The following is a 15,406-nucleotide window of genomic DNA, read 5'->3' on the forward strand; positions in this document are numbered from 1 at the left end:
TGTGTGTGTGTGTGTGTGTGTGTGTGTGTGTGTGTGTGTGTGTGTGTAGAGAGAGAGAGAGAGATAAAGAGCTGAAGTTACCCTCATGAAAAGGATAATCTTTAATTAATATAGGACAGGGATGTCCCAAACAAGTTGTGGCACACCATTTGTGACAGAGGTGACCACGAAGCTCCCACTATTCATGATTTTACTGTTTGCGTTACCTTTTGCTCCTCAGTTCTTACTTTGGTCTTTTTTTCAGCAACAGAGATTACAAGTGTATTCAGCAAAGAAAAACAAATCAAAAAGAGTAGATTACCTGAAAGGCCAGAGGGTCATTGCCAGATGTGAGGAGAATGGCTTCTATTTTCCAGGTATGTCTTTCAGTCTCATTTGCTAAACAGCCTGATCCTGAACACTGATGTTTCTGAGCCATGCTGAGATGTTCTGCTTCTCAAATAAAACAACCTTCTCTTTCTCCCCATAAGTGAGGCAAAAGAGTAGAAGAAAATGAAATTACTTTTCATGTCTCATTTGCATAGTGAACAAATTTCTGTCACAACCTACGATGGTTGCATATGTGTGTAATATTCTGAACATACCAGTCTACATTTATTTGTTTTATTTGTGAGGGGAGGGGTGGGCATGTGTACTGTTGGGGGGCTAGGCAGAAGACAAGGCAGAAGAATTGGTTTTCTGCTTCTACCATATGGATTTCGGGGATCAAACTCGGGTCATCAGGCTTGGCCGTCAGCACCTTAATCTCCCGGGTCACCTCACCAGTGCTGGAAGTGCCCCTGTAACACAGTGAACAAATACACAAATATTGTTGTCTTCAGGGAAGGTGGCTTCAAGAGGAGCCGCCAACACGTAAGAATACATAGCGTGTTAGATACAATACTGTTAGGGAAGAAAAAAAAATCAAGCCACAAAGAGGACTGAGTATTGAGGAGGCTACAATTCTAAATACCACTTAAGGAAGGCCCCCTCCCTCCGGGGAACTTGACAAGGACATAGGAGGGAGGTGACATGACACCATTAGATTAGCTGGGGGAAACGCTCAAAGCTGGACCTCAAGGGCCGCATTTCAGAAGTGCAGACAGCCTAGCACGGCTGACTTAGAGGGTGTACCCCAGGCAACCAGGGTGATGCCCTTCCTGAGGGAATCAGCCCTAGGAATTCAGAACAGAGGCGTGAAAGGGGCTTCGAGGGCAGTGAAAATAATACCCGGCAAGAGCGTGGGATGAGAAACAGTCCTGGAGACTGTGAAGAAGCTGTGTCTGGGGCCTGGACCACAAGACAACACCAGGAAACAAGAACGCTGTCTTGGTCAGGGTCACTGTTGCTGTGACGAAAGACCATGAGCAGAAGCTGGGTGGGGAGGAAAGGCTTATCCAGCTCACACTTCCACATCACAGGTCATCATCGAAGAAAGTCAGGGTAGGACCTCAAGCCAGGCAGGAGCCTGGAGGCAGGAACGGATGCACAGACCACGGAAGGGGCTGCTCACTGGCTTGCTCCCTGTGGCCTGCTCAACCTGCTTTCTTATAGAACCCAGGGCCTCCAGCCCAGGGCTGGCTCCGTGGATTAAGAAAGTGCCCACAGCTTGCCCGAGCTCATGGAGGCATTTTCTCCGTGAGGCTCCCTCCTCCCTGATGACCCCAGCGTGGTGCACAGAAGAGCTGGATGCACTTAGGTTCCACACCTTTTCCGGCCCTGCGGGGTCGAGGAGCCTTCTTTAAACTGGAGGCCGAGACTCCCACTGCAGAGCCAGTTTTTGTTTTTTAAAAATTTCAGACTTGTAAAAAAGTTACAAGAAAAATAGAGAATTCCTAACTTCTCTTTACCCAGATTTACCAATTTTCAATGTTTTGTCACACTTTATTATCTGTGTCTTTTACTTTTTCAAATTTCCACTTCCCCTCTCTACACAGAGACTCCCGCACTTGCGTGCACGCACGCACGCGCACGCGCGCACGCACACACACACACACACCATTTCTGAACTATTAGATAGCACTCATCACACGTCACAACTCTCTTTCTCTAACACAACCGCAGTAAAGTCGGCCTCCAGGGAACCTGAGGTCACCGCAGCGCTTGGCATGCATCCGCCTTTATTACCTGCCCCACAAAAGTGCCTTGCTCATTTCCTTTAGCACAGATCCTAATCCAGAGTCACGTGCCGCATTTGGTTAACAGGTACCCCTTAGTGCTTTTTGGAAACATGGGGTCTCACTGTGTGGCTCTGGCTGGCCTAGAACTCCCTCTGTAGACCAGGCTAGGCTCGAACTCACTGAGGTCCACCTGCCCCCGGCTAGGATGTAAGGTGTGTGCTACTGCACAAAGCTCCTTCATCTAGAATTTATTTTTTTTTTAATTTTGGTATAAACGTTCATGGTATTAACATTAAAAACGATGGTGGTTACTGGATGGCCTTACTCAATTTGCTTTAGCTTAGGGTCGGTGTATACACTCCTGCCCAGAAGACAACCCAGGTGACGTCACTCAGGGGCCATCCTGTCCAGAAATGTGTGATGTCCATCTGTCCTCTGTAGCCATAGTAACCTGGACTGTATGGTTGCTGTGAGTTTGCAATTTATTCTCTTAAAAAAAAAATGTCAGTCAGGCTTGGTGGCGCACACCTATAATCCCAGCAATCAGGGAGGCAGAGGCAGGCAGATCTCTGTGAGTTCAAGGCCAGCCTGGTCCACAGAAGGAGTTCCAGGCCAGGCAGAGCTACAAAATGGGACCCCACTGCTAAATAAATCAAATTACAAAATTTAAAAATATATGTAATATTCTCTCTGAGTAAACTAAAAAGACAAACTCTTCGCCACTGTTCTCTTTTCTTTCCTTTTTTGGAAAAGCCATGGGGTGTGTCTAGGCTGATAACCTTTTCATTTATCTACTATCAAGTAAAAAGCTGATGGAGGCGGGCATTTCTATTTCCTCTTTGCTTTCACAATTTGGCAGTATCTACCTTCAGTCTCTGACAGACATAGAACTAGAATAAACAGATAAGGAGGTTTGGTGACAGGGATGCGCAGGAGGAAGATGCTTCTAGAACCATCAGCAGGACGGATATGGCTGGTGCTGGATGACTGAGCTGCCCTGTGCCTCTGCACCCGGAACGCCCTATTTCTCTACCTTGTGTGCAGCCCCAGAAGGTGCCAAGCTGTACCTGATCAAAAGGGTGGAAACAGGCGGATGCTATGATTCAGCACAGACCGCCGGGGTGGAGCCAGCCTGCTGTTGACATCATATTTTGTGTCTCCTGACTCTTCTAGGGGTTGTGAAGAAATGTGTGAGTCCTACGGAGGCCCTAGTAGATTTCAAGTATGGAGACACCAAGATTGTGCCCATCTCCTTCATCACACCTGTTGGGGGCGCCATGCCCTGCCCGCCACTTCAGGTACTTACTCTGTGATCCCTTCCGGTTCCCCACCTGTGGGTCACAAGCCTTTTGGCGGGGGGTGGGGGGGATGGAGGAGGAGTCAAATGACCCTTTCCGTTGTGTTATAATTCATAACAGTTGCAAATTGCAGTTCTGAAGTAGCAAGGAAATAGGTTTGTGGTTGGGGGTCAGCACAGCATGAGGAAGCACAGCATTAGGGAGGCTGAGAACCACCGCTCTCCACTGCCCACGGGGTTTGGGTGGAAGGGGAGGGAAGGTCCCTGTGGGGCCCGCCTGGGCTCCTGCAGGGAGCCTGTGCTTTGGCAGGAAGGGCGGCCGTTTTCCAGTCTCCAGCCCTTGGTAATTTCTCCGCCTGTGACTAATGTGCCCGCCCCCTCCTAAGTAGCTGACCTCTGTGGACGTGGCTTATGTACTGTCCTGTGACACTTATCACAAGGGGGAAGGAAACTGGGGCTCCCAGTGCTCCCCCAGGCTTTCACTGCAAAGACCGTATTGCATTATGTGCGTCAGTGATAGAACTAGCAACTTCCGTGACCTTGTGGGCAGCCGCTGCAGACCTGTCATAATGCAGTGAGCCGAGTGGGACTTCCACAGACGAGACAGACGAATATGTTCTCATCTGATTACAGATGCATAAGCCTCACACTGTGTCTGACCCATCCGCCTGCCACCGCCTCGACACTGAGACGGGATGGCAAGGCACGGAGGGAAAGCCTTTCGAAGCCTCGTGCTGCTGTGTCCTACATGGTGCAAGCCAGGGAGGTTAGCCGTGATCTGCTCCTACTTGCTGGGCCAGACCCACAGCGCGCCTCCTGCACCTTTCGCAAAACCTGTACCTGTGTGTCACCTTCACCATGGATTCCCACGTCTGTGCTTGGGACTGACATTCACCAAACCCATGCCTTTCCTTTGTCTGGGGGACAGCCCTTCTAAGACTGAGGACACAGTCCCCATGTCTTTATAGCAAACACCCTAGACAGTCTGGTCTTTGGGTCTACCAATCTCCGAGAGTTCCAGAACCCTCACCATCTTGCTGACTGGCCCCGAACCCTTTCTAGTTGCCAGGTTCTGACCCAAACTGGGTTTTCCAAAGTCCTCACAGAATTGCAGGTGTGGAGCAATGAGCTGAAAGAATTCCAAACCCTTTCTTATGTGATTTTCACCAAAGCTCTGTGAATTTATTATAGAGCTGCCAGCCGTCTGGGGTTGTTTTGAAGCAAGCTTGTATTAAATCATGAATGAGCCCTGGAAGCATAATCCTTTGATGTGAATGATCCTGTGCTCTCCTCTACAGGTTGGGGATTACGTGTTTGCCAAAATCGTGACGAGCAAAGGCTTTGACTTCTACGTCCCTGCCATCGTTATAGCTCTTCCAAATCAGAATGTGGCATCAGAGAAATTCTATACAGTTTTGAAGTGTAACAACCGCAGAGTAAGCGTCCACCCAGAGAAGGGCTTCCCCGCTGGGCGGAAGGTGGCTGGAATCTGGGGGGGACATGGCTGTCTGCTCCCTCTACTCGAACACCCCAGGCTGAGAGCATCATGGCCTCCTTGCTTCTGGATGGGAGGGGTCCCTTGGGCTTTCCTCGCCAAACTGCAGTTGACAGCTGGCCAGGCTCACTCTGGGCTCTCTCTCTTGCTCTTTCCCTCTCCCTTCCCCCTCCCCCCCACTCTGTATGGTGTGCATGTGTCTACAGGCATGCTCAGATGTGTGTCTTCCTCCATCATCCTCTGCAGAGCCTGTTGCTCAGCCACTCAGCTAGTCTAGCTAGCCAGAGATCCCATCTCCACCATTAAAGTACACCAGGATCTCAGAAGGAATGCCCTGCCTATGTAGCCCCGAGGGGTCCAAGCTCCCCTCCCGCTTGCTCGGCAATCTCTGTGCACTGAGCCATCTCCCCACATCTGGGAGCCCCTCTGTGTGTGCCTCCTGGGCTCCTCTGCAAGCACCGCAGATACAGGGCACCTCCTGGGCCCTTCTCAGCCTTGTCCTCCTCTGCCACCTCACGGTCTGTCTGTCCGATGAGCGTGCCTGGGTGTGTGGTGCCACTGGAGAAGGTCTACATGGGAGAAAGCAAGCCAGGGACATGTGAAATGATGTGTGAGGCATGCCTCAGGGGCAGGGAGAGAGGCACTGGAGGCGGCCTGAGGTCCCGAAGAAAGATCTCAGATTGCAGATCTCAGTGCAGGAAGGCTCTGGAGGCCAGAATGCTACAGTCAGGGGAAAGGACAGGGGAGAGTGCGCTCACAAGGATTCTGGGAAACCTCACGAGGGAAAGCAGGACTTTCAGCAACAGGGTCATGGTCACAGCCGTCCAGAAAAGAGGTGGCTGGTACTGGAACAGAGATAGAAAGGTGGGGGGGGGGGGGGGGTGCACGCCTGTTCATGTGTGTGAATCTGTGTCTGTGTATATATTTGTGTGTCCAAGCGCAACTACCCTGACTTGGCACTGGTAGACTTGGCACTTGACCTAGAATGGAGAGGAATGACAGCGAGGAATAAATGACTTTCATTCAGCAGAAAAGTAAACTGCAAGGCTCTGAACCTAACCTGCTCTCCTGAGCGGCACCCCGGAGAGGGTGATGACTAGTAGCTATGTTCACAAATCGGGGGGGGGGGGGCTCCTTGGGTTCCATGATGTGACCTCTTTTGGTGTGATTACAGGAATTCTGCCCTCGGAGCGCACTTATTAAGATCAGCCAGAACAAGTATGCTGTCTCTTGCTCTCAGATAAAATCATCCCCCGCTGAGAAGAACCATTTAGTGTGAGTACACCCAACTCCCACCCCCTAAATGTCAGCTCACGTCTTAGCACCTTTAATGGATTGCTGCTGAGATCTATACCCTCTGGGTCCCAGGGGAGGGGGTGGAGAAGGAAGACTCAGTTCTGTGGTCACTTATCCGTCACTGTCCTCCCATTGACCTGCTGCCTGCCACTCTGTCCGGCTCTAATCTCGGAGTCAGCATTATTTCTGTGGCCTTTCATAAGAACATTCACTCCTGCCATGCAAAGGAAGAGATTGCTCCCTTTCTGTGTGTAAGAATTCAAGGCCTTCAGGTTAAACCTCACTTGGGAAACCTCCCTTGGGAACTGTCCCCTAACTGTCCCTTCCATACAGGGAAGGGGGCGTGAGGTGCTGCCGTGGCTTCACAGACGAGTGTGTTGGTGGGTGATTCGGGGCTCCCGGGGTCTACAGTGGGGTCATGAAATCTCCACCTGAGGCAGTGGAGTTACTGAGATCTGCAGGCAGACTGGCCCAGCATCAATAGGAAAGGCTTGAGGCCTGAAGACCAGATACAAAAAGGCCATGGGGCCAGCAAAATCAGAGTTGAAGTCACAGGGCCATGACCTCAGATTGAAAGGCATGTAAAGAAGAGGCAAATGTGAGATTCGAACAAGGGTCATGGGGGGGGGGTGAGAAACACCTTCCCATCTCACAGAGCACATGTGTGGTTTGGAGGAGCGAACCCTTTTGTTCTGTGGGTAGCCTTTGACCTTCATCTTCATTACAGAAGCGAAACACTTTGTTTCCCCGAGCTGTGGGCATGTGGGACTCTTAACCTTTCTCTGTGATGTCAAAAAAAAATTAGTGTCGCTCATCCCATTGAAAACTGATCTGCCCACCATTTTGGAGGTCCATCCTTCCATGCCCTGTGTCCTTCCTTTGTGGATGATCCCTGCCTTCCACTGTCCTCTTTCCTTAGCTTCCCCCGTGAAACCTTCACCTCAGGAGGAAAAACAAGTTTGCCCATGAATTTATGCACAATGTACATATATGTGCCTATACGTCTTCTCTCTCTCTCTCTCTCTTTCTCTCTCTCTCTCTCTCTCTCTCTGTGTGTGTGTGTGTGTGTGTGTCTAGTACAGTCTAGCTCACACTTCCCTTCTCTGCCAATCTTCTGAAGCTTTGGATAATCTTGTCTCCATGTAGTTCCCCCTCTAGCCTTCCCTAAACCGTGGATAGCCGTTTCCCCTATACCCCTTAGCAGAAAGGGGTCTCACAGAGCCCACTGAGGCGGCTCACATGTCCCAGCCACCACGGCATTGCGCCTGTGAACCTTCCCTCTCAAGCCTGCCATTGCTCTCCGGGGTGTCTCTGCCTGGTTTCATCTACACCCTTGCTCCCATGATGCTACTTGCACCAAGGACCCCCATGCCTCTGTCTAACCCAGTCTGTGGCTCAGTGTCAGGATTGAAACCCCTGGGAAGGGACCTACAGGAAGTCCTTCTAAAAGCTGCACAGGAGTATAACAGGCAGCTGTGGCAGGTAACTACAGCGGAAAGGGCATTTCAGAAACTAAGTCTTAGATCCATATCCTGCCCAGCTAGGGCTAGAACACCAAGATGGGACTGTTCACAGTTTTGCCTGGCACAGTGTCAGTGTTCTGCACATAGTGGGAATGGCATCCCTCCCAACTGCTTACTGGATTGTGTGTATGTGTGTGTGTGTGTGTGTGTGTGTGTGTGTGTGCGTGAGTGTGCGCGAGCTCCCAGGATCCCCCTGTCTCTACTCTGCAACACAAGGGTTATGGGCACATGCAACTACGCCCAACTTTTATGTAGTTGCCAGGAGTTTGACTGCAAGTCTTCCTGCTTTCATCATAGGCCACCTCCCCAGCCCCCAGTGAGTTTCACACATGGCATTACAGCAGTCCCAATTCAATACACCCAGACGGAGCTCAGTGCCCACACCAGCTCCCTTGTCTCAGCTCACCTTCCTGCCCATGAGTCACGGAATTGAACTCTGCTAGTCACTCACCACACCCCACCTGCCTCCGGGTTACTGTGAGCCAAGCTTGGAGATGTTTCTCAGCTCTTTTGTAGCTCAGCGCTTCGGGTGGAAGCTTTGAATCACTCCAGTCTAGGCCTGCCCCAAACCCAGGCATGCTCCCTCTGGGCTCAACTGACTAATCTTCTTTGAATGCAAATTCTTATACCATCTCCCTCACCTAAAAATGCTCAGATCCCACCCCCTTCTGCGCCCCCTCTTATCCTAACTCTCATTAGTGTGGTGTAGCCTGCCTCCCCGGCCTCCCTTGTTCCTAGTCACTTCAAGCTAGCCCTCCAGGGCATGCTTTTCTCAGGTCTCCGTGCTTGGCATGAGCGATGTGCTGCTTTCCCAGGACGCGCTCCCTTAGCCACCTGGGAAATTCCACGGCTGGACTCAAGCATTCCCACTACCATGAAACGTCCTGGCACCTAGCCAGCTTCTCCCAAGGTGGGACTTCGTCCTCTGCTGCATCTTCTGTGCCAGACTGCGCCTCAGTCCACTTTGTCACCATAACAAAATGCCTAAGGCCAAGAACGTTTCAAAGAGAAGTCCTCAATGGCCAAATTGTCTCCTGCTGGGTCTCCCCTTTTAAAGGACACATCGCCTCCACATGGACACATTGAAAACTACCCCTACAGTGTATGAACCTTTGGAGAAAAGTATTTTTTTTAAAGCTCCAGTCCATGATAAAGGAATATGGATATTAGTCTAGGTGTTGACTATTTTCACTGAACTCAACATTATCATTAATCATTTGTAATTAAAATCCATCTCTCTATGAAGACAAACCTTTGTTTTCTACATTCCCTGGGCCTTGTTTAAATTTCTCAGCTGCTAATTATCTACTCTTGCCCCTAGCATTTCACACGGGAGATATGTTCATTGACTCTCTAATTTCTCCCCCCTCCCCCTCTCAATGCTTTCCTACAAGCAACAAACTGAGTTTAATTTTCCTAATCAGGGGCCATCATCAACCTGCTAATTCCAGGGCTTTAGCAGTCTCTTCTTCCATAACCAGGGCTGAGCACAAGAATGAACCGTAGTTGTTTTCTAGTCTCTGCCTTTCTTTTGCATCTTCCGCTGGTACCTAATTTTCCCCTAATCACATGCCATCTCCTTTTGTCGTGAGTCCTCAGGCCATTATACCAAACAGGCCATTATTGAGAATCTTCATTCTCATGTTCATGTGTCATGAAAGAAATGTACCATGGGGCTTGATTCCAACAGGACAATAGTTTCAGGCTCTGACTCATCACATCCACCAATTCAGGGGTAATCAGCCAGGGTCCCTCACCTTCAGACACCTGGGTAGGGCAGCAGGCGCCACGTCTTGGTTTTTATCATCTTGCCCTCCTCTCTTTCTTCTTGGGGCCTTCAACTGTGCCTAACTGTACTTCCCGCAGACAGATCCTCTCCTGGTCCTCCATGGAAGGGTGGTATGCTGTGAAAGATGGAAAGGAAGCTAGTCAGAAGAATGCTGAGAGCAAAACCAACCAACTAGGTTCCGTGCTGTTTCTCACTTCCAACCAGTGGGTGACAGCTAAGTGACTCTTAGAGACTCTGATAAGATCGGCTTGCAAAAACAGCTCGTCCTGTTAGCAAAAGTCCAGCTCTTGAAGGGCAGCCCCGGCGTCACTTTGCCACAGGAAATGTGTGACACGGCTGCCAGCTGATGCTTTTCTCCTGTGTCCCCCACTGAGTAGGTCTGCTGAGGGGACATGGCTTCTCTTCCTTCCCTTCTTGCAGTGTCCCTGAGCTTCAGACAGGCCCTTTCTGAGTGAAAACAGTCTCTAAGCAGTCCAGAACATTCACTTCAAGAAGACATGTGTGATTTCTCTCATGACCTCAGGAACTCGAAGAAGCAAGCGAACAGGAGGAACCGCCCACCGACCAACTCCCATTCGGCATCCTCTGTCCTCAACCAAGCAGAGACATTCCTGACTGCCTCTCTTGGGGTCCTGCTCCTTCCTATCAGATCTCTGTGGCCCCCGATTGCTGCAGGGGGAGGTACCTGATATGTTTAATGCTCTGGTTTCTGGTTTTCTCCCCTCAGGGAAATCACTTCAACCCAGGTGTTACAAAGCTATCTCTAGGCTGGGGCGTCATCTGGCAGGCCTGAGCAGAATTCACACACCTGGTGCCCTGTAGCTGGCTGCAGATCCCTCCAGTAAAGCTGGGGTCTACCCTGCACGCCTGACAGAGCAAGGCCCGGGCAAGTCAGCCCTCCAGAAAAAAATGTTCTCTTGAAGAGCGCTTGTGATCTCGTAATCATAAAAACAAGAATAGCAAGACGGTAGTGACAATATCCCAAATGTGGTTTCAGGAAGGCCTGGTGGGGCACATCATGTTCTTTGGGCTCCAGAAAAATCCGTCCAGTGGGAAGGAAAGCCAGGCAGCTGACGGGAAGGGACTTTTTTCTCTCTTGCTTCTCGATCGTCGCTGTGTGGTCTCAGTGCCACTGCTGTGTGTGAGACTGCCAGGAGGAAGGCTTTTCCCGGACTTGGGGGCGGCTTGTTTGAGTCTGTGGTCCGTGGTCAGCTTGCTAGCCCCTAATGCACAAGCATTAGCCTCCCGATGTGTCTCCTCCGAACAGCTTTGTGACTTCCGTGGCTGGGAGCGTATGTTTCCGGGGGAGTGGTGATTCTCTAGTGATCCAGTCTCCCTCCTGGACACTGAGGAGGAGCCCCACACTGCTTTCTCCTCAGCAGTGGGCTTCGCTCACTGACTGAGACACAAAGGCTCAGAGCAGCTTCTGGCATTGCGTGGACACATTGCTTCCCTCACTCTGCCGTGGCCCCTCCTGGCAGGGTTTCCCTGGCGGCGAGCTGGGTGCTAGAAATCCCTTCTTCCCTGCAGTCAGGTGACAGGCCATTTCCTCTCCTGCAGCTGAGCCTTGAAAAATAAGCGAGCCAGCAATAACCTCAGCCTGTGCGTATCTATGGTGTCCATATGGACAAAGGCCATTGCCTACTTCCAAAAAGAACACTATGGTGTCCTCAGAGTCCCTGAGACTCTCAGATCAATGGTGTCAGTCTCTTGATCTGCCCCGTCAGTTGTCAATTTGGAGGTCTTCTGGTCCCCTTATGACATCAGTCTGGTGCCTGTTCATAGCCCAAGAGACACTGGGGACAGTGGACAGTGTAGAAAGAGACTACAAAGTTTGATCAACTGAATAGATGGATTTTTACCCCAGAAAAAAAAAAATGTAGCATGGTTTCTCGGCACTTTCTCCCTAGAAGTGAGACCAGAGCCTTCTAAAGAGCCAGTTAAGACATGGCACCTGGCTCCTCATTCTGTCCCACTGTGCCTACATTTTGATTCTGTTTACCATATTACTGTTTGCACATCCCTAATCCAAAAATAAAAAATCTGACATACTCAGAAATGAGAAACTTTTTTTTTTTTTTTTTTTTAGAACAAACACGATGCCACAAGGAGAAGGCTTCACACCGGTCTCAGGAGTTAGGTTATAGTCACAGTTCAGAGGCACCAGAGAGAGAGACTGTACAGCAGCTTACACAGGGGGCATAAAGGCACCAAAGAGAGAGAGTGTACACAGGCTTACATAGGGTGCAGAAAGGCGTGTGGGAAACACAGGTGAACTTCATGTTTAGACTTGTGTTCCATCTGCAAGGCATCTCATTACATACGCACAAAAAGTCCAAAGTCTGGACCACTTCTGACCCTGAAGATCTCAGATAAGGGGTACTTAACCCTGTATTCAGTCAAATTATAACCTAACACAATACATCACCTAATTGAATGCTGCTTTAGTGTGACGCTGGACAAAATAAAGCCATGTGGTCATGTCCAGTTGCAGTTGTCATGGCAGAACTTCCTGCCTCCATAGTGGTTGTGGCCAAGCAGAGGGAGGGAGAGGAGGAGGGCAGGGAAAAGCTTGTAAGCGGTCCTGTGCGCACACACGTGGCGCACTTAAATACATTCAGGCAAAATACCCGTAACATAAAAGTAATGAATAACTCCTTAAACAAAAGCAGCTTTCTCCTGATAAAACCTCCTCTTTGTTCTAACCATGACAACTTGTCTTGTTCTGTTCTTGTTCCAAAAGGAATGCACAGTTAATATTACTTATAAATTAAAAACAACTGGAAACCTTTTAAATCCATAGTCTAACGCGTCAACAATAATAATTGCACTTTGGCATGTACTCTTACAGAGTTTTTTCATCTGCTGTGTTGATTCATATTTTCCTTCAAAGCCAAAAGCTTTTTTTGTTTTGTTTTGTTTTTCTTTAAGTGTGGGGGCTGTGGGGATGAAGAGGTGGTTAAGAGCACCAGCTCTTCTTTCAGAGGGCTCAGGTTCCATGCCCAGCACCCACACAGTGGCTCACCCTGTCCATATCTCTAGCCCCAGGGGATCCCACCCCCTCCTCTGGCCGCCACAGTCACCAGGCACACATGTGGTATGCAGACATACATGCAGGCAAAACACCCCCACACACATAAAAGTAAATAAACAAATGCATTTTAATGTAAAAAGTGGGGAAGGGAACGTATCAATTCTACCGGAGTCCATTTCCCAGAGGCGACTGTTTCTAATTTACTTCAAGATGTCTAGTCTTCGTTGACTATTCACAACCCTAATAGCAAACATGAAAATATATGTATTCTCTTTTGAAACATTTTTCGGTCACTAATGTGTTCGTTACCTCTTTCCATAATGGAACACCTGCTGTTTCATTATTGACCGCCAAAATTCCATTACTAGGCGGCCTAGAACTCTGTTCTTGTGACCAGGCCCTGCCAAAGCTATACATTTACTGCTTCGCGGCCCCTCTCTCCCTCCCACCTCGGTCCCCGCAGGCAGGTAGGCCGGTTGCTCTGCTTACTCTAACATACCTGGAGAACCCCCTGCCACTCTTCCCTTGCTCGTAGCCCCAAGAAGCTGTGTGTTACAAAACCTACAATCAGTGCTGATGGATGTCAGTGGGGAAAAACAAGATAGAGCCAACTTAGCTCTGAGGGAGGAGGCAGAGCGAAGTGGCCAGGTGTGGATGGCACAGAGCAGGTGTCCCCAGTGGACACCTGGAGTGTGGCCTCTGTTTCTCTAGGCACCTGTCACCTCAGAGCTTTGACATGTGCACAAGCTCCGACCTCACATATGATAGTTTGTGTGCGGAGTCCAGGAAAGCTTTTTTTTTTTTTTAATTCCACTATTCCTTAGGCCAATTTTTTCACCTCCCTTGGGAATTCCTTTCCCGAGTCTGCAAATAATCACACGTGATGAAATCTTAACCCATTACGGAGTGATTTGAATGATGCACTTTTCTATTTGAAATTAACTGAAGGCCTTTTCCCAGCTCATCTTCTTCTCTGACATGGTCCAGAAGCATTGGAAGCAATAATGATCCGAGGTTAATTAGGGCAAAAACAAAACAAAAACGATTCTGAGTGGAGGCAAGGGTGATCAAGATGACTGATGAAGGATTGTGAAAGAAAAGTGACATTTAAACCCAGGCGTTTAGTTCTCTTTAGAACAGCCTGAAGCTCCTGAAAAAGAGAAATGGTCGAATCAGTGGGCCATGGTGAGGGGGCTAGAATGAGGTCATGGCATTCTCAAGCTGCCTTCCCTGAAGAGAAGCCAACACTCGTTGAAAATAGGCTTCGTCCGGTGTATTTTCTAAAGAAGTCTCAATTTATGGCATCGTCGTCATGCCTGCGTTTTTCTATTAAATGCAATTAAAAGTCGCATCGCTGTCGGTGTTTGGGAAAGTGCTTCTGACGGTGCACCTTGAGAAACCCACATCATTTGAGAAACCCAGGGCTATGGGAGCTAGTCAGCATCTAAAACTCCAGGGCAGGGACGGGCGAGCAGCGACAGAGCCAGCCTGGTGCGTTTGTGGGGTTCAGTGGGCAGCGCTGAAGACACGCGCGGGGAGGGGGCGGGGCACCTGAGTTAGTTGTTTGTGGACTGACCGCGTGGGGACTGGGTCCGTGTGGCGTGGGGCTCCGGTGTGTGGGGCTGCGCGAAGTGAGCCCGAAGTGTCCAACCCTCCGGGCTGCGGACCAGGCTGGGCCTAACAGCGCTCTCCATCTCTCTCCATCTCTCCCCCGCCCCTCTAGAAAGGAAGCAGAGACAAGTAACACTTCCCCTCTCTGGACGGTGATCGAAGAAGACTCTGGGGAGACCAAACAGCGACACGAGAACCTTAGCAAAAAGAAAAAGGAGCCCACCAAGAGGTCGCCTCTCCAGGAGATGCTCTCAGATTCCGACGGCTCTTCCCATGGCACCAGGTCCCCAGAGTGTGCCCCCACCAAGCCCCCAGAGCGCGCCCCCTCCCCTGAGCCCGAGGTTGGGGGTTGGGAGGCGCCCTGAGCCTGGCTGACGCTTCGAAGCCTCCATCAAGAATAGTGTATGTAAGAGCGCGTCCCCTCCCCTCCCCCAGTTTTCCAAGCCAGCGTAGGTCCCAGCACAACAAAAACACCACCGCCGCCACCACCGCCACCCCCCACCCCCCCCCCCCCCCCCCCCCCCCCCCCCCCCCCCCCAGTCATACTGACATCCACTTTCCCAGAGAAGGCTCTCGGACCATGGCCTACGATGCTGCCGACCTCGCCTCCGCAACCACACCAGGAGCACCCCCGCCCTGACCAGAGTCCAGGCACCCACAGCTCAAGGGGCTGCGGATGGGGCGCGGAAGACCCTTACCGCACCCTAGTGGCAGCAAGCGTTAAGCATGCCACGGTCCTCCAGGTTGCCTAGGCCCCAGCCTCTGGACCCCGCGGAGCAAGCTGCTCTGCCGAGGTAAGGCTTGCCTTCCCGGGCTGAGAGCCAGCTCCCCCTCCCCCGGCCTAGCTCTCTACTGTTTCAGTCTAGGGATTTTCCGACCATTCCACACACACACACACATACACACAGGTCCCCACAAAATTATTCTCTGCCTTCTGATACCCTCTGCAAACGGGCCGCCCTAGCCTGACAGGCTGCTGTTGGAATGTTCGAGGTTCTTTGAGGGGTCCACACCCACGATCTCATTTCAAGCTGGTTCTTCCTTTTGTCACACAATGTGAAGACTGAAATTAAGAGTTGGTTGGTAGATTGTCTGAGACCTGTAAGATTGAGCATCCTCCATGTTACTGTTTTCTGAATTTTTTTTTTTTTTTAATTTTGAGCCCTTCCTAATTGACATTGTCTGTAGTCTGTTGTAGGTACCTCTAACTGAGTGCAGAGCCTGAATAAACTCTCCTACATTGAAAACATTGTTCTGGTTGC

The 15,406-nt window shown here is 50.3% G+C and overlaps 1 protein-coding gene and 1 long non-coding RNA gene across 2 annotated transcripts in view; one reads left to right on the forward strand and one right to left on the reverse strand.

Moving 5' to 3' along the window:
* Window positions 1-14,634, forward strand: part of Vwa3b (von Willebrand factor A domain containing 3B) — a 152,306-nt gene extending 137,672 nt beyond the window's left edge. Inside the window, exons 23-27 of the mRNA XM_055606937.1 lie at window positions 245-356; window positions 3,273-3,397; window positions 4,695-4,832; window positions 6,066-6,166; window positions 14,257-14,634. Of these exons, the coding sequence (XP_055462912.1) occupies window positions 245-356; window positions 3,273-3,397; window positions 4,695-4,832; window positions 6,066-6,166; window positions 14,257-14,509 (729 nt within the window). The 3' untranslated portion in view covers window positions 14,510-14,634. The remainder of the gene's footprint in view (window positions 1-244; window positions 357-3,272; window positions 3,398-4,694; window positions 4,833-6,065; window positions 6,167-14,256) is intronic.
* On the reverse strand, window positions 12,606-14,797 carry LOC129676553 (uncharacterized). Its single transcript, XR_008720092.1, has 3 exons — window positions 14,695-14,797; window positions 14,110-14,252; window positions 12,606-13,683 (listed from the first exon to the last, which is right to left on the reverse strand). It is a non-coding gene; the product is annotated as an uncharacterized LOC129676553 (long non-coding RNA).
* Window positions 14,798-15,406: the final 609 nt, after the last annotated feature.

The sequence above is a fragment of the Psammomys obesus genome, unplaced genomic scaffold (assembly GCF_907164565.1).
Source record: "Psammomys obesus unplaced genomic scaffold, mPsaObe1.curated_primary_1811, whole genome shotgun sequence".
NCBI lineage: Eukaryota > Metazoa > Chordata > Mammalia > Rodentia > Muridae > Psammomys > Psammomys obesus.